This window comes from Grus americana, chromosome 11, assembly GCF_028858705.1.
Source record: "Grus americana isolate bGruAme1 chromosome 11, bGruAme1.mat, whole genome shotgun sequence".
In the NCBI taxonomy this organism is placed as follows: Eukaryota; Metazoa; Chordata; class Aves; order Gruiformes; family Gruidae; genus Grus; species Grus americana.
The window spans coordinates 20,126,551-20,144,717 of NC_072862.1; the positions used below are offsets into that span (position 1 = coordinate 20,126,551).

Below are 18,167 nucleotides of genomic sequence, written 5' to 3' on the forward strand. Positions count from 1 at the left end.
AAGTGCATGATTAGCTAAAACCTGCTAAACTGTGTCCTGCCTTCCTAAGCTTGTTCCCACCCCCCACCTGGTGAACAAGATAACTACAGAGTAAAATAAACATTCACACACCTAATTTTCTTTTTTGTGTTATGTTTTTGTTTGTTTGTTTTCCCCAGAGTCTCGCTGTGATAAAGATATGGATACTCTTAGTGGTTACGCAATGTGCCTTCCTAATCTTACCAGGCTGCAGACCTATCGTTTCGTGGAACACCGGCCAATCCTCTGCATAGAGATTAAGGTATTGAATAGGAGAGGAACCTTCTGGGGTTTTGTTTGCATTTAAGTACATACTGACCGGAGCTGTTTCCAAGGAAGGCAGCAGTGGGATAAGGCAGAGCTGACCCCTTTCACTGTGATGCATAGGATGACATATTCCCCTCCCTCTTCCAGTGCCTGATCTTTCGAAACTTGGGAAATTCCCAGATATTACTAGGCTTTTTTGTAGGCCACAGCAGTTTTGTGTGTCCTTGTTTCTGAAGTGAGGACTCTAAAATAATTTGGAATAATATATAGTGATGTATATTAAGTTTTAAAGTGTTAGATGTTGACTGGTTGATTTGTTTGTGGTTTTTTTTTAGTTTCCATTAACTGGAAAGATTTGCATATCGTGTGCTCTTATATTCCTATGAAGAAATACACTTATATTTATAATCTGTTTTTGTTTTAGCCAAAGTGTGGCTTCATTCCTTTTTCCAGCCATGTTTCACAGGAGATAAAGCACAAGGTGTGTCGCTACTGTATGCATCAGCATCTAAAGGTGAGGGTTTTTTTAATTCATCCTGCTTTCCTTTGACTGTACTGTGCTTTAATTGCTATTCCAGTCCTGCTTTCCTGTTGAAACTTGCATGTTGTTGCTTAAATCTCTGATACACTTAAAGACAGCAGGTGGATACACATCCGAGTTGCTGGGTGTGAATCTGTTTAGTGAGAGATGGAACAAGTTCTGTGGGAAGCTGAAAGCAAACAAATACAAGATTAGTCTTTGAGTATTATTAATGGTGTTGATTGGGTAAAGGCCAATGTAAAACTTCCTTTCCGTAACTTAGAACAGCCTGTAACACACAGGGAATTCATTTGACTAATGTCTGTTATGTGTCTGAAATCGTATTCCTGTACCTCACTGTTGCTTAATGTGGCCTTACTTCCTACTCCCCATTTGTGAATGCAGTTTGAGTGACTTGAGCTAAATATGAGGAAGACCCCTAGTAGTTACAAATTGTATGTTTAAAGGGTTTTAATGAAGACAGGATGTTAGTGCCACACACCTGACTACTGAAATAACTGAGAGTAGTTATTCCAGAAGGCGATTAACAGCATTGGTTTGGATTTTCAACAGGTAGCGAATGGAAAATGGAAGCGACCAAGTAAATATTGCCCATTGGATCTCTTCTCAGGGTAAGGAAGCGTGCGCCTGAGTCTGGTTTTGCAAAAAAATAGATAGATGATTATTATGGATTTCTTTCTCAGATTACTTTGACTTTCACTGTAGTATTAAGGATGATCAATGCCTGCTTGTCTGACTTTTACAGTGAATATTTTTGGTGCTATATATCTCTTTACACCTATTTCAGGAATCAGAGTTCCTTATTAATGTACCAGTGCCTTTTGCTACATAACATGAAACCCAAGAGCTGTTTAGTTTACTCAGATTTGGAGTTCTAATCATGAGTAGTCACTTTGTGCAGTGACTTCAGCATGAATAACACTTTTAACGGGTGTGTTCGGGTGCCTGATTCTGACTCCACAGAGCCCTCCAGGTACAGGGGTCAGCATCTAAAGGCTGTGACAAAACATCTTGGATTTTTTTTTTTCCCCCTCTAGAAATAAACAGAGAATGCACTTTGCTTTGAAGAGCTTATTACAGGAGGCACAGAACAACTTGAAAATATTTAAGGTAAACAATCAAATCTGTCTGCTTGCTTTTTTTGCCTTGGCTTTTAAACAATTTGACCTCAGCATCTGAGCAGTCAAGATCCTACTTCAAACCTACCTAATCAGCACCATCGCTATCGAACCCCACCAAAAGAAGAAAATGGGAAAATTCTTAGTTAGATTTTAGGTTAGGACAGGTAAGTAATAATTTCCCAGAACTACTTAGTCTGAAAGAATTTCCAAGAAACAACTAATAGAAACGGACTTTCAAAGATGACCAAAGTTTTAAAACTTTATGTGCTGCTTCAGGTGGACAACTTTGTGTGTTGCTGCAAATATTTAAATCATTGTTACAGCATTTATGCAAGCCAAAGGTGCAGCTTGCCTCACTGAGGAAGTAAAAAGTTACCTTTTCTATCACATTAATGGAGGAAAAATAGAAAGCAGTAACTGATGGCTTATGCAGGTTTTCAGATTACTTCTAGGAAATAAGATTCTTTACAATTTATTTCCAGTATTAAACCAACTATTTGAATTACTTAAGCTTGTATGAACTGTCCTATTTTTTTCTATGACTACAGGTAACTATCACACCTTTTCCATCTCTTTTTATAGCCCTCCGTTTTTCAGTTTGGCTTTTAAAAACAGGTGGTTTGACACGGTGCTTTTTCACTCTTGATACTATTCAGAAAGAAGCGATAGGAAGATGTGCGAAGTATCAGCTCGCTTTTATTATTGTGATTACTTACAGTTGATTAAATTGGGAAAGTAGCACTTGACCTAAATGGGCTGTTTTGGTCCAAAGTCAAAGGTTGTCACCGGTGGTATCTGATTAAACTTAAGAGGGCAAATTTGTAAGAGACTGGGAATGCGTGGTTATGCAGACTGTTTAAACTGATACACTTTTCTGTGCTATGTGCCTTAAAATCTTAAATCTGATGCTTTGATTAACTAAGTATGAGTAACTGAGTAACTGGATTTCATGAAGTGCCTAAATCTTTTTTTTTTTTTTTTTTTTCTCCCCCCCCTCACTGGCAGAACGGGGAACTAATTTATGGCTGTAAAGATGACCAGGATGGTGTCTCTGACTGGAACGAACTTGCTTGTCACTTAAAACCTTTCTTTTTTCCTTCCAATGGGTTGGTCAATGGATCACACTGTACAAGGACAATTATTAAAGAACTAATCCACGTTATAACTATGACGCTACTAAGTAGTACCGACGCCTGCAGGGCAGGTGATATGAAGACAGTTCCTGTTTCACAAGGAAGAAGCTACTGTGAAGCAAGTGCTTTTAATAAGGAGCTAGTAAGAAATGGTAAGAAAGAATTACTGTTATCCTGTACAGATTCAGATCTTTGGGTCTCATTTGCTGTTTAATATCGAGGTGAGCACAGAAACAGTGGAGTTTTAGTGACATTTTAAAAATGAATTCTGAGCTGCATAACTGCTAGAGAATTGTTTTTAGTATGACCTTGTAGTGAGCACTTTTAGCACTGTGCCTAGTGACAGGGATAAAAATACATTCAGAAGGTGGTAGAGGAAAAAGGGAAGAAAATACCCATTTGAGCTGATAACCATCATAGGCACTTTAAATGAGTGGGGAATATTTATGTTGTATGTGATGAAGCCTGGCTGCTTTGGTTGGTTTGTTATGTGACACCCATTTCTTGCCTTTCCCTGCTCTTCCTGTCAGCCCTCGCCAGCTAGGCTCTAGCTCATTTTCTCTTCTACTACACTCCTGGTAAAGAAAAAGGTATGAACACTGGAGGGAAAAGAAATGGGAAGTTGAGAGTTGGAAAACTGTAAACCATGTTAATTCCTCAGTTTGTAACTTTTGTAAAGCTCTAATTATTCAAGATGCTGCTGGTTATCCTAATTATACAGACAGCGTATTTCTTACTCTGCTTTTGAGGAAGTTGGTTTTTTTTGTTGCTGATTGGTTTTGTTGTATTGTGTGGAGAAAGAGTAATCTGACAAATGATAGTATAAACAGATTCGTATTTGCTATCTGAAATGCTGAATTACCTTCTGTCAATAGTTCATATTGTTGAAAGTGAATTTGTGGTGGCTTCAAACTCATATGAAAAATGTCTCTTGTAGACTCAAAGAAGTAGATTGCAATGGAGGTGTGTGTGGGTTTGGGTTTTTTTTGAGTAATTTGTAGAGTTGTATACCAGATGTTTTATTCTGCAGTCAAATATGTGCTGTTTAAAAGTGCAGGTAAATACGTGCACCTGGCACATTAGTGTATGCAAACTTAAGTGTTTAGTTTGGTTTCTTTTCCCCCTGTGATTTGTCTAAAGAGTATTTGGATTTGCTTTGTGAACAAGCACGCGTAATGGCAAAATGAAGCAAAGCTGATGCTCACGTCTGCCTTATTTGAAAATACATTTTCTTCTAGGTAAACATAAATTGGAAAGCTCTGGCTTACCAAGGGGTTGTCTCCTTTATAAAACCCTTCAGGCTCAGATGCTTGACATGCTGGATATTGAAGGACTCTATCCTTTGTACAGTAGAGTTGAACAGTACTTAGAGGAATTTCCTGAAGAGAGGTAAGACGTGATGGCTTTTCTTTTCCATTCCTATGAAGTAGGTATGCAGTCAAGATTGGCTGCATGCAGACACAACCATTTTGTTCTCTCTTGTTGTATACAACCCTCCTTCATAGTATTGCATATTCTGAATCTCTAACTTGAAATGCCAGATAACATAAAAGATGAGTTTTATTATTAAAAGTTTTTATATCAGTGGCTTTCACCTGAATTGTGAAGTAATGAGTATGGGAAGCTGAGAGAGAAATGCTCTGTTCCTTAGTGGTAGAGGTTGTCTATGTGAGGAAAGATACAGTAAAATGGATGGTTGGCTTCTCCATCCTTCAGTACCTGCAGCGCAAGAACTATGGCTGCAGTAATGATGATGTTCTACAGTCATTCTCAAGTGGGTATTGGCCTCTACCTACAACCTGTCCCTTAAAAATTCAGCAGCAGCCCAGCCTGTGGCGGCAAGACCTTACAGGAGGTGTGAGTGGGTCATGGCCTGCCCTTGTGTGATGAGAGCAGCTCCAAATGCCAGACTGCAACCCACGCCACAGGTGGTCAGATAGTACTTGAGGCACAAGAATATCTTATGGTATTTCTTGCCTGGTGAAAAAATACTGGGCGTTGCAAGCTGCTACATCTGTATTGCTATTTGCAATAATAATCACGAAAAAAAAAACCCCAAACCTTGACTTGGATGCTGGTTGCACTCTCAGGCTGTAACTTGCCTGTAACTCTGCCATTGCTCACACGAGGGCACTCCAGCTTCACTTGCAAGTTACTGCTGCTGATCCTGCAGTTCTTTGGACTTCCATTGAAGTGTTATCGGCAATGGCTTGGCCTTAAGTTCTGCTGAAATCACTTGCAGCATGGCTTGCTTGTAGATTTATACATTAAACAAACAATTTGAAAACGTATTCTTTCATCAGTGTGGTGTTTGTGTGCTGTAAACCCTGCTTTTATGGGCTCAGCTTTTCAGCAGGAGTGCAGGTATTTAACAGGGGAGGGAAGGAGCCAAATAAACCATCCCTGTGTGTGTTGTGAAGCTGGGGGCAGAGCAGGGCCTTGTCAGATGACTGTATACCCCCAATTTTTTCAGCAAGTCTTCTAGGAGCTCCTGCAAACTTACAAATTTTGAAATGTACCCATTTTCGCAAAAAATACTGTTCTTGTAGTGATACACAGGTGGCAGTGCATTAAGAATGATTCACCATTAAAAAAACAACAAACCACAAACCCTAAACAGCATATTTTAAGTGATGTGAGAGTAATAGGGACTGGTCATGGTGTTTGATCTCTGAGTGTTAACCTGTTGCCATGTTTATCAGTGTTACTATTTTTTGCTGAGTATCTGGACTGCTGAAGAAAGAGCTCACTGGAAATGAGTAAATCATCTTGGCTGTCTGTAAATCTTCTTTTAAAATTTATTTAGAAGTACATTACAGATAGATGGACCTTACAATGAAGCATTTTATGAGAAGCTGCTAGATCTTTCAACTGAAGACGATGGGACAGTAGCATTTGCATTAACAAAGGTACTTTTCCTGCACGTGTTGTTGAAGGTTCATTAATCTGTCAGTTTGCCTAAGGGACTGGAGGGATAGCCTGCTAGCATCACTGCTGGCTTGTCACAGGTCTCTGTGGTTAAAGTTCTTCATTGTGCCAGGGTGTATCTTGACAGCAGAAGCGGTTAAAAACAAACACGTTTTAAACCAGTTCTTGAGAGAAAAACAAAGCTGGGTATTTCCTTTTTACACAGAAGCAGCGTTTACATGAACTGGTGCTGCTTTGGCCTTCAAGAAAAGTAGCTGTAGGAAATAAACATGATTCTTATATAGGATGCTGTAAAACCACTTGCTCCTGCTAACCATCTGCTACAGAGATACTTTCCAGCTCTTAAAATACCAACATCCTAATATACTGAGGATACTGATGCCTTTTATAAAGAACAGTATACTTTGCTAAAGGCAAATACAAGTATCAGAGAAAACTTACATTATTTTTATGTTGCACAGGTGCAGCAGTATAGAATAGCGATGACGGCTAAAGACTGCTCCATCATGATTGCCCTTTCACCCTGTCTACAAGATGAATGGTAAGAGAACTGCTTGTGATTGACTCCTCGTTTAGAAATAGAAGATGTGTTTGTACAGTTCAGTCAATTCAAGTAACTGTTAGAAAAAGTGGGGTTTTTGGGAGAGTGTCCAAATATTTGGCTGTGAGCATATTAGTAAGGTAGAGTTCTACTTAAGACATTTAGGACAGAAGTCTGTTTCTGATGAGTTTTAAGTTGATAAAAATATTTAAGGTTTTATATTTATTCTCTTCTTGAAATTTGAATTGATTGTTCATAGTAGATATATGTGGGTTTAACTAGGAACAATTGTTCTGCCTTGGTGTCCTCATGTGAGTTTTTCCAAGGTGAGTTGCCTATAACTGCCTAATTAGAAAAAAAGGATTCTTTATTAAGCACATCATTAAAGCCAAGGCAATAATCAAGAGGTAACATCTTTCACTGTAAGGCAGGAGGCTTTGCCACAATATTACCTGTTTTGACTTGTGTCAGCAATGATAGTCTGCTTTTATGCGGGGGAATTTGCTTTACTAAAGCCTTGTTATTTTTAGAGAATATTGTTTTCTGCATTTGCCTTGCAGTTCTTGGATAAAATGTTCATGATGGAGATGACTTGTGCAGTGGTGACTTAGTAGTAAGTCCTCCATCCTTCAGTATGCTTGGACACGAGTTCTGATACTAAATTTGTATTACCTTGAACCTAAGTTGGAGCAGCAGTGATTCTTTCTGCAGGCTTACTAAGGCTAGTGCTGCATATGCATACTACCTAGAAAGAGATTAGAGTTACTAAATGCAAAGACACAATAATTGAGTAATGTTTTGACTTAAGCTGTGTGGAAGCTGAAAGGAAAATGACTGGAAGAGGCGCCAGCAAGTTCCTTTTAAGACTGGTTAAGCTGGAGCTATAGTTTCCAAAATACTACATTAGCTGACGTTTATTTTCTCAGGCTCCCAGGAAAGTTCCAAGATAAACGTTAGAGTCACTTCTGCAAAGGACTCGGGATACACAAATGAAAAACTTTGGCTGTGGTGACTCTGATGTGCAATACGGTTTTGTTTTCCAGCTCTGAGCAGAGACCTGTGGTACTAACCTCCAAATCAAGATTCACCTTCTCTGTGTCTGTCCTGGACCTTGATCTAAAACCATACGAAAGCATTCCTCATCAGTACAAACTTGATGGCAAGATAGTAAACTACTATTTGAAGAATGTACAGGCCAAAGATGACCCAGTTATGTCCAGTCTATTCAAGGAGAATGAAGACTGCACATTAGTTCTCCATAAAGTGTAACTGTTTCCTTAAGGTTATTTTTATTTGAACACAGTAGAAAGCAAAAGATTAATGGAATACAATTATGGTGATTTTTTTTTTCCTATTGTGTTCAGTGCATTTTTCAGCTGTGAATGTTTTTGCTTTAAGAAATGATTTCTAATTGGTATGCCTTTTCAAAGACATGGAATAGCACTAAAACACACATTTGCTATATAACCTTAATGAATGTATTTAATATGACAGAACAGATAATGTGCCATACCTTGGAACTAGAGGACAGATCAAATTAATAGTAAAAGTCTGCTTCCTTAGAATTGAAAGAGCACAAAATGAAAGGTTTCCTGAGGTATTGCATTAACATAGAAAGCCTAATTACTAACAAGAGAATTGCCTTGGAGCTTGTGCTTTGAGTCTCACTCGCACCTTCTAGGAAGAGGGAATGCTCTGACAAAACCTAATATAAAACTTTAGCATTAAGTCCACTGAAAATACAACCATAGTGGCTACTCAAGTGTTACTGATCTCCGGAACTACCATGTAACTGCAGAACACTTTTAAGTACTAATGCATGACATTAAGAACACCAGACTGCCTCCAGAAGTTTTGCTATCACCTTGTATCTGCCTAAAGCTTCTGAAACTAAGTGAAAAGGGTTAAAGGTAAGCGTCTTTGAATTTTGTGATAGCTGGGCTTAACTCATCTGACATACTGGTCTTTTATTTTCCATACATTATATGCTGCTATTGAAGGTGAAACCACAGCTCGCTCTTACCTAATTTAAATTGAGCTATAAGACTAATATATTCTGAGTTTTACAGATTATTTCAGGTCTTTCAGAGTGTGTCAAATGTTGGCATTATTTCACTGATATCCCACATACTGCATAGCACAACCAGCTGCTTTCTGGCTTGTTCTCTTTAAGTGACACAGAGGAAAGGTGACAGTATCTGATGTCCCCTGAAGTTGCAGGGGGTCACCTTCTCGTCATGAGTACTGGAGCTCAGCTTGCATCACCACTCCTGCAATTTAATGATGGCTTGACTTTGTAAACATTGGTATGTGCAGGTGATGTCTTGTGAGATGGTGCAGTAAAAGCTACCCTGAAGGAAGATCCTGAGTTGGAGCCAGGGTAGATTCAAAACTGAGGGTAGTATGATAAAATCTACAGCTGCTTTTCCCATACACTTGGGGATTACGCACCCCAAAATGTGCAGAGAGATGCTATTCAAGCTACAGTGAACTGCTGTTACCTAGATACAGCATGTGGTTCCTGGTAATGTTTTTCAAAATAATGTAGGCTAACATTTACGAAACATAGATTTATATTGTAATCTCAATGTAACATTTGAATTGTTCCATTTTATCTGAAATTCAGAAAGCAAACCCAGAAAGCCCTGTATACTGGCACGACTCAAGGAAGGGATATGAAATGTGGAGTAACACCACTGAGAGCAATAGAGCAACTTGTATTCCGCCCCCAGGTGCTGGCGTGCCTTTCTGGTGTAGACAGGGGCATGGGCTGCTCTCGCTGAAATGGGGTACTACAGCACTGCAGTAGGCTGGTAGTTGACAGCAGTGATAACCCCTTCTCTCCAAAGCAAACCTGGGAGGGAAGAGAGCTATTTTTAAATCCAGAAATCCTCCAACTGTTAGTTTTTGGGGTTTTATGCTGTAATTTTACACACACTTCATATGCAAATAGAAGTGTCTGTGCTGATCAAACAGTTTCATTTTCATGCAAGAAGGAGCTAAAGATTAAATAGAGGTTACACAAAACCAGCTAAACCAGTACCATTGTCAGTGGGTAAAGTAGCAATGAATTTTGCCTGTCTACTGGATTCCAAACTTGAAATTAGTTTGCCTTATAGCTAACAAGATAATCTTATTACTGAGTTCATCTAAACTTAATCTCTGGCATTGCTCAGCTGTAGATTCTGACAGAAAACAAGTTGGTCTGTCAGTTATTCCTGACCTATCAGAACAGTAGGAGACTATTTCAGCAATCAAATAGCAGATTATTAAAAGTACAGTATTATACTGTTGCTTTAGTTCTTGATTTCTCCACCTATTTCACTATTGCTATGTAATATTTTGTTATAACTTATAAGCGGAGCAGGCAGTTGTACTGCTTGCATGGTTAGAGAGCTGTGGGCCTGAAAAGGAAGTCTTAATATTACTCGAGAGTCCACAGTTTGTGTTTTCAGCCCCTTGATTTCCAGGAACTGTTACTCCCTACCTGAGAAGTACGCGACTCACAAGTGTATAGCTTTGCTCGGGATGGCTGGTGCAGGGCAGGAACTCTTGACACGTGCCGAGAGTTCACAAATGAGCTAATGGTACATCCGATGGAAGCAAATGAAGATGACAAGACATCTGTCTAATCGGTTTTGTTTCTTCAGGGATGAATGTATGAAATATGCGATGCTTTCGTAACGTGTTACCTACTGGAATTTTCCCCAGAAGTAGGAAATCAAAATGAAGTACTGCAGTGAGCAGTCATTAACTTGTCCATCTCTCATTATGGAAGTGTAATGGTCCTTAGCTAATTTAATGCTGTCTCTACTCAACACTTACATTGTGGAAAACAGTGACTTCGTACACTTACTCTTTTTTTTTTTTTAAGCGTAGTATGTCTTTGAAATCTTCAAATTGTCTACTTCCACCCTAATTTAATGAGAAAGCTATTTAATTCTTTGTTCTAGGAGTCTCTTACTGTTCTCTTGTCATTTTAAAATCACTGTACTTTTACAGAGCTGTGAAATGAAATGGATTTTTATGGACTTGATTTTGACAGTGCATGATCTTTTAACACTTTCCAGGTATCTAGAAAATGTTAAGAAGATAAACCACTCTGGTACATTAATGATTCAGAAAGATAAATTTATAATGAAATCACTCTGTACATGTAACTATTTTATTTGGCATTTTTGTATTTAAATGGCTGTATTTATTTTCATGTCATGACAATTTATATATAACGTGCCATAATTGTACAGATAGCATGTTTTATGAGTATGGTTTCTAAATGGAAAATAACTTAATGTTTATATTCAATAAAATTATAGACTGTGTAACACAATATCTTAATTAAAACTACTTTTGAAATTGCTACCTGTTGTAAGTAATGCTGGAATTCATTTTTCCAAGCCAACCACTTTGATCAGATTCTCAATAGCTGTCTCGATCCCAAACAGAAGCAGCATGCTTCGGAAGCGGGCGGGTGCAGTTTCAATAGTTGCCATCTTCTGCTGCAAGACTGCAAGAAAAATACAACACTAGGATGAGTTTCGTAACAGTTGCACTATTACTGAAAGTAGCTATCAGCAATTGCAGTTTTGGATAAAACGGGTTACCTGCCATCTAGAAGAGGAAGATGTACTTGGTTTGTAAGCTGTTCTAAATTACACAGGAGGTGAAGCTTAGCTGCTTGCTAACTGGGAGTTGTTTGCCTGGTTGGGCTCAACAGGATGGATTTCTGTTTTATCTAAGGAGATTTAGGCCAAAAAAGGGGACAGGTGTTCCACCTGAAAGCTCAGAAACGGTGTCTGAAGTGAATGACATTACCTTGCTCCGGCACTTTAGTCAGAAGGTCTAGAACAGGCGTAGTTCTCCCTTCTTCATCTATGTGTATCTTCCAAACAATCATTAATTCAAACCTGTATCACATGCACAGAAAAGTTAGTGGAGTATTAACTAGGCACCTGTCTTTAAGGTTTTGTCAAAACAACAGAATTCAGGGGGTTTGCATTCTTTGTGCTCTGAAACAAAATTCACCTCAAGCACTGCAACTTGCCCATTATCTGGGAACCAGAAACACTTATATTTTGAGGCAGAAAAACTGGTAATTACTGACAAGGAACAGTTATTACTTTGTTTCCATGTACATTCAAATTTTCAATCTCAAGGATTTTTTTTTTCCCCTGGTTCTTGTCTTGGTCTCTTGTGAATGGTGAGTTTCTGTGGAACAGTGGTAAAAAACTAAGATACAAAAGAAAACTGAGAGACAGCATTCCTCACACACACACACCCCCCCCCCCCCCCCACCAGTTACATAATATCTGCACCCTGTGGTCAGGTATTGTGCTTAGGCACAGGGTGAAAACAGAGGGAAAGTGTTTGCGTACACAGTGATGTTCTGGGTTTGGAATAAGGTCCACCCTGATAGTGTTCGTGGCCTTTTTTAGAATAACGCACAGGGACAAATTTATCCAAGGCCTAGATTCCTGTATTTGTTTGCTTTTAATTTAAAAAAGAAACAAAATCTTACCCATCATTACTCCTTCAAGAGTGTTTTTGCAAGGCTAATTTACTATTTCCAGCTTTCACAGCGGGCCAAGATGACTACACCATACTGAGTGAACAGGCTGATGGGCACAATGACCAGTCAGGGCCAGGAGGAAGCTCCCTTTCTCTGTTGTTTGACCAGCCATGACTGTAAAAGTTTCCTTTAACTATGATTTGTCAGCCTTTTGCCGCTTCATTGTTAAAAATCCTTTGAGAATTTGTGCACAGCTTGTTCTGGGATTTTTTTTTGCAAACAAATTAATATGCAAGTATGTTTTCTACCAACCCACTGAAATGATTTTAAATTCTTGTATTTCATGATGTGGGTGAGAGGGAATGTGTAATGGAACTTGGCACCTGTCAACATGAAGAGAAATTGTAAAATAAAGCAGCTGATTCTCTTACTGTGATGGTCTAACAACAATTCATTTCACCAACCCAGAGTGAAAGCATTTAGTTTTAAATGGCAGATCTGGCTAAACTGTAACAGCACTATCTATTATGGTTCAACAAACAAATATGAGGGAGCTATGCTTTATTTCCAGTTGTTTCCATATAAATTAATACATGTTATAGCAAAGATGTAATAGGAGAAGGGAATGATCTGATCCCTTCATAAAATAGTTACTTTTCTTGGCCCTTACACTGATAAATATAATGTCTTACATGCACCTTCAAGGATTATTTTACTCAGTGTAAAAACCCAAAGCTGCCAGAACACTTCTAGCAGGGAGCCCAAACAGCTCCAGCACGTGTGGCAGAGTAATAATAAATGGCTGTGCAATGGTCCCCTCCTCCATCTGATTTCCTTTTAAAACAATGGAAAAAACATAGCTACGCTCACTTTCAGTAGCACGGTAACTGCAATTTTCTTTCCATTCCTTAATGGCCAGAAGACCAAAGAACCATGCTTTGCTGCAGTGATTCCTGATCATCACGCCTTCTACCAGAGTAGAAAGCATAAGCTGTGACGAGAGGCTGCCACCCTGGCCTTGCCCTGCGAGAAGGGATAAGCTGGGCAGTCAGGCCGGGGGTGGAAAACACTGCTTTGATTGCACAGGGAGCAGCTGCCAGCGGCCCACCCTGCCACAGGAAGAGGGGTGTTGGCCTCAGCATCTATTCTGCCCATCGCTCTGGCCATGTAAGGCAGGAAAAACCTCCTCGATGCAACAAATCCAGCTGAACCTGACGTGTTTTCTGATGTGTGAGAGGGAGGATGCATCCGACATTCCTAAACTTTGAATTTAGTCTCTTCATGCCAGCATGAGCTTTCAAAACCAAGACAGTAGTAGATTTTTTTTTTCTTAAAATGCAAATGAAAAGCCTTGCTAGAGCCATTTTTAAAAGAGTGAGTATACAACAGTAGCAGCATGATTGATTGACTTTCTAACAAGGCCACATGGACATAAGCTGTACACATATTCTTGGTTTTTTCTCCTCATGTTTTTAATGTGTGGTTATAGGCCTAAAATGTAACACACATCATCTAATCTCTGTGTTTAGAGGTGTTACAGAGCAGAGAGTCACAATGTTCAAGCTGACCAATTATCTACAGATGTCACTACGCATTTCACAATTCTTTATCTGCATAAATCAATAAATTTATTTATTGGCTTACCCAGAAAGTTTGGGGTTCCTTAGAATTATATAATCTCCCAGCAGTCCTTCCGGAAGGGTCACGATGTCCGGATACTTGGCCTGTGAATAAACAGGTTAAAAAGGATATAAATTAGGTCACAAAAAATCACAGTAGACAAGATGGTTTCTAGCTAGTGTTTCCCAGTTGCAACAGATTTTATTAGCTTGTATTTCTAGTAGCTTAATGTACAATACTAACTGTTTAAAATTCTGACCTTTTTTTTTTTAAAAAAAAAAGTTTTGATGGTTTGGGATTTTGGGGGTTTTTTTTGGTATCATTCATGTGGTATCAAGAGATACGTAAATTTGGTCACCTCAGAGGAAAAATGAGTACCACACGCTTGTGGTACCACAGGCCTTAGAGGTCTTTGTGCAAGACCTATGAAACCTTGAAAGAATATTTTTAAACTAAGTTCTGTTAATTTCATTTAATAACACATTATAATACACACCTCCCATGATGTAAATAACCTTACTAGTACACTCAGTTTTGATATTCCTTTTGACAAACTGGATCACCAAGTTCCATACAGCGCTTTGAAGGCATAAAGCAATAAAGGCAACGAGATACCAAAATAACCACTGTTAGCAAAATACAATGGGACGATGGAAAATGATAAAATATATAAAACTATTGACTACTATTTGACTTCCATGTTACTGGGAATTAGAGCTATTTTCAATTACTACAGTGTGCAAAGATTGATCATTGTTTCATTACTTTGTTAGTGCATCTCATATTGTAGAGCCTTCAACGTGTATACCTTGAATTACCTAAAGACTCATAACTTTTTCTATAACTATTTTAAAAGCATGCAAAAGAAAAGCGGAATAGTATGGAGCCTTTAGAAGTTACGCAGTGTGTAAGGTGACAGGTTACTCAGAGTATGAGCATCAAAATACTGAGAAAGAACACAACTGCTGCATCCCACAGGGACATGCTATTGCAAAAGAAAACAACTAGACACAGCCTGTTACTGTGAAGACTTCAACAATGTTACTTGCTTGTACTGTCTTATGTACTGGATACAAAGCTGTGTTCCAAAAATTGCAGTTTATAAAGCGTGAAAGCTGTCAGCCTAAATGATTCTACAGCGCTCACAGGGCAAGTGGTATGTCTTACGGAAAAGGAGCGGGAGAGCTCGTCTTTGAAAAGCACTGGAGAAAATGAGTTCGGTTTTATAGGATTACGTCTCATCTGGCAGACTGAAATTGCTACCAGATGTGACCTTGCTCTGATTTAGGAATTTATGACAAACTGAAGGGGGTTTGTGCAGAATGCCAAATGACATAAAACAGATGGAATTTGCCAGTTTTAATTTCTACAGAGTATCTAGTACTGTACTTACCATGGGGATAAAGGCCACAATCTATCCTGGGAACAAAGACACAGGAGGGGCAACAAAGCGCACGGTAGTTACAGTGTGAAAACCTGGCTGATCTAAGGACGCTTGCCTAGCAGAACGGTGATCTTTTTCAGCTTTACTCCCTGTGGAATTATGCTCCTCTGATGACAAAATAAAGCCAGTTTTTCAGGCTTTCCTTCTCAATAACCCCTGTCTTTGATATTCATTATCTGTCTGGTATCACAGGTCTCTCAGAATCTAGCAACCTCTTTAGCTCCAACTTGCAAATACTAGAAATTTAGGATTAGTTTTTGTCTGGTGAATTCAACTCTCAAGTTCCTCATTTACAAGAGATCCCAGTACACCATAGCTAAACACTGAGTCATGTTTTATCTTCATCCGCCCATACTGAGACCTTTGGGAAACACAAGAGAAAAGAGATCAGAGGAGCTAGATAAGAGTTCCAATTTTCAAATTGCTGTAAAATGCACCCATGGCTTGTTTGGGAGTTCCTGTGTACCTGCCATAATCAATGCATTTACACCCAACTAGTGGGTGGTATTTTACATCATACAAAAACCAGGGGTATCTCAAGGAAATCTCAAAGTGTATAATTTTCTGTTGTCTAAAAAGCTTCCTTGTACCTGGGAGAGACTGCGTTGGTGAGTTCTGCACACGGGAAGTGGATACCGTGTGCCTTAAATAAATGCCAGGGTTTTGACAATCCCTCTGAATGCTGTGAGAATCTGATCTTACGTGAAATTCACAGGATTTGGGATAAAATCCAGCTTCTTAGTGGGAAAGATCATATCTTCGCAATCCACAAAACACAGAAAAAGCCAAAACACAAATACCTACATCTGTCTTCAGGCATATTAACATGCTAAACTTGAAGTCATAACAGGGCATGAAGCAGTACCCGGCCCAGACCGACATAAGACATATGGGTGCCCATCTCACCTAAGGCTGACTCCTTACAGCAATCGTGCGGCAGGAAGCAAAACTACCACATCCAGGGTTAAGTGAACAATGTTAAACACTGACAATTTAGGGAATAAAACCTAGGAAATGCAGTTCCGCGATCTGCCTTTCATATTCCACATATAAACTGTAATGTCTGTATCCCACAGGTAAAACGAGGGGATCCGGCATGTAAATGAAAACCCAGGCACACAGCATGCACAAGCTGCAACAGTCCTGACAGAACTACAATTCCAAGCACACTTTGTGGGTACCGGCTTATCACCTCATATACTCTGCTGTGCAACTGTCAATTTTCTAAGTTTTCTCCAGGGAAAAGAAAAGCCGAGCAATAACCAGGGTAACAGAACAACCCGAGCCACTGAAAGGTCCCTCGGGAAGGTCAATAACTCCTATGGGACCTTGTAAACCGGACACCGGGCAACTGAAAGATATCACATCAAGTACCACGATACCAGATGGGAAAGATCAGCTACAACTGCAGTAAGCAAAAACTGACTTTAATCACGAAATATCTTTCCTCAGATGACTTTTAAATGTCAGTTTATGATCAAAACCAAAAGCCTATGCTATTATTACTTCTGGGCGGAAATAAATTTTCCAGCTCCTTCAGGAGTCCAAGCAGGGAATCTTATGGGAACTTTGTCTAAACCAGAAATAGTCTCAAATCACACAGGGACGACCTTCATGATGGAGTACAGTCTTCCCTTTCTCCCATGACAGATTTTACAGATACACACACAGAGCCATCCCAGTGAATAAACTTGGAGTATCTATTTTTAAACAAAATACATTATTTTTCAGCTGTTTAAAATTGCATTGCAATTTTCTGCAACCTAAAACTCTTCTAAGGAAAATGTTTATAGTTATTCAGCTTAAGCATCATGAGTAAGAATGCAAAGCAGAACTGGCAAGGCAGAAGCTGTACTAAAGCAGACAAATTCACTTCTAACCCACTTACCAAGCAAATAGGCTACTCTGCTCTTAGATGTAACAACAGGTCACACTTACTACTAATTCTGAACTTGGCATTCTGTAAGGAGGACTGTATATAAAGAATGCTAAGCAAGTCATGCTGCTGTGAGTCCCTCCATAGGTGTAAGCCACTTCTAAATTTACCAAAGATGCTCCATTTAGGCTCTGAATCGGGGTGGTTTATATGGATGCTTTGCTCAGCTAAGGCCACATTATCATCCACTGAAGTCACATACACGGTGGTAGCATCAAGGCCTTAAATAACAATATCAACTAACTTCAGGAATCCAAATACAAATTATTTGCAAAAATGATGAAAATTCTAGATACTGTAGAATACCAACAACGACATGATTAAATTCCAGAAGCATTAAACAGTCAAACCCAGTGCCACCAGCCAGCTACCCACTGCAGAAATGTAGGTCCGTCCCTTAAGTAGCCATCAAGTGGAAGCCATCCCAATGCTCTGCCCCTCACGCTCCTCAAGAGCTAGTCTGAACTCAGAGTGGCTGTGTTCTCCAACAGCCTCATTCTCTACTTTTAGCTGCAGTCTGGTTTTTAAATTACAGTAGTCTAACTGAGATAACTGAGGACAAAAGGAATAAGTTTACTATTACCATGATCAAGTCCTACAGATAGTTAAAACCAGTAATCACCAGGCTACAAAATGAAAGTGCAGCAATTACATTTTTGGAAATTAGTTTGTATTTCTACTTTTACTAAGCCTTCTGCTAGCCCAGATAACTACAGTGCCACTTATGAGATCTGGTCTGACAATTTATCTGTCTTTACGCACATTGTTAAAATATTTGGTGCCTAACTTCACCAATAACTCTTATCCTCAAGTCACGAGCTATGGTAACCTGTCATAAGATGAATGTCACATATCCATTTTCAATCAATTATCTTTCTAGAAATGTCATTTAAGTTGCTTGGATGAGTTTCATTTGTAGATATTGGACTATAATTTGTTAATGCATTTCAATTAACTGAAATATTTTATCCTGTAAGACAGCTGTCTTCAACATGAAAATATAACAAGGATTTATACTTTCCCATCCATATTTGTAAAGCACAGTGGCAAAACCTATGTCAATGAAAAATTTCTCCAAGAAATTTAATTTTTCTGGTACCAACATGCAC

General features: G+C 39.0%; 2 protein-coding genes across 8 annotated transcripts in view; one reads left to right on the top strand and one right to left on the bottom strand.

Annotated features, from left to right (window-relative positions):
* Positions 1 to 10,909, top strand: part of IPPK (inositol-pentakisphosphate 2-kinase) — a 58,998-nt gene extending 48,089 nt beyond the window's left edge. For all 4 annotated transcript variants that reach the window (XM_054837719.1, XM_054837716.1, XM_054837717.1 and 1 more), the window contains 9 exons: positions 159 to 280; positions 710 to 799; positions 1,379 to 1,437; positions 1,864 to 1,936; positions 2,953 to 3,232; positions 4,319 to 4,469; positions 5,887 to 5,989; positions 6,470 to 6,549; positions 7,593 to 10,909. In XM_054837719.1, the coding sequence (XP_054693694.1) occupies positions 159 to 280; positions 710 to 799; positions 1,379 to 1,437; positions 1,864 to 1,936; positions 2,953 to 3,232; positions 4,319 to 4,469; positions 5,887 to 5,989; positions 6,470 to 6,549; positions 7,593 to 7,818 (1,184 nt within the window). In that variant the 3' untranslated portion in view covers positions 7,819 to 10,909. The remainder of the gene's footprint in view (positions 1 to 158; positions 281 to 709; positions 800 to 1,378; positions 1,438 to 1,863; positions 1,937 to 2,952; positions 3,233 to 4,318; positions 4,470 to 5,886; positions 5,990 to 6,469; positions 6,550 to 7,592) is intronic.
* Positions 5,806 to 18,167, bottom strand: part of CENPP (centromere protein P) — a 149,956-nt gene continuing 137,594 nt past the window's right edge. For 2 of the 4 annotated variants that reach the window (XM_054837728.1, XM_054837725.1), the window contains exons 7-9: positions 13,703 to 13,782; positions 11,365 to 11,456; positions 10,703 to 11,056 (exon numbers count right to left, since the gene is read on the bottom strand). In XM_054837728.1, the coding sequence (XP_054693703.1) occupies positions 10,935 to 11,056; positions 11,365 to 11,456; positions 13,703 to 13,782 (294 nt within the window). In that variant the 3' untranslated portion in view covers positions 10,703 to 10,934. Of the gene's footprint in view, positions 6,263 to 6,469; positions 7,295 to 10,702; positions 11,057 to 11,364; positions 11,457 to 13,702; positions 13,783 to 18,167 lie in introns of those variants that run through there. The other 2 variants (XM_054837726.1, XM_054837727.1) reach the window with 2 other exon arrangements.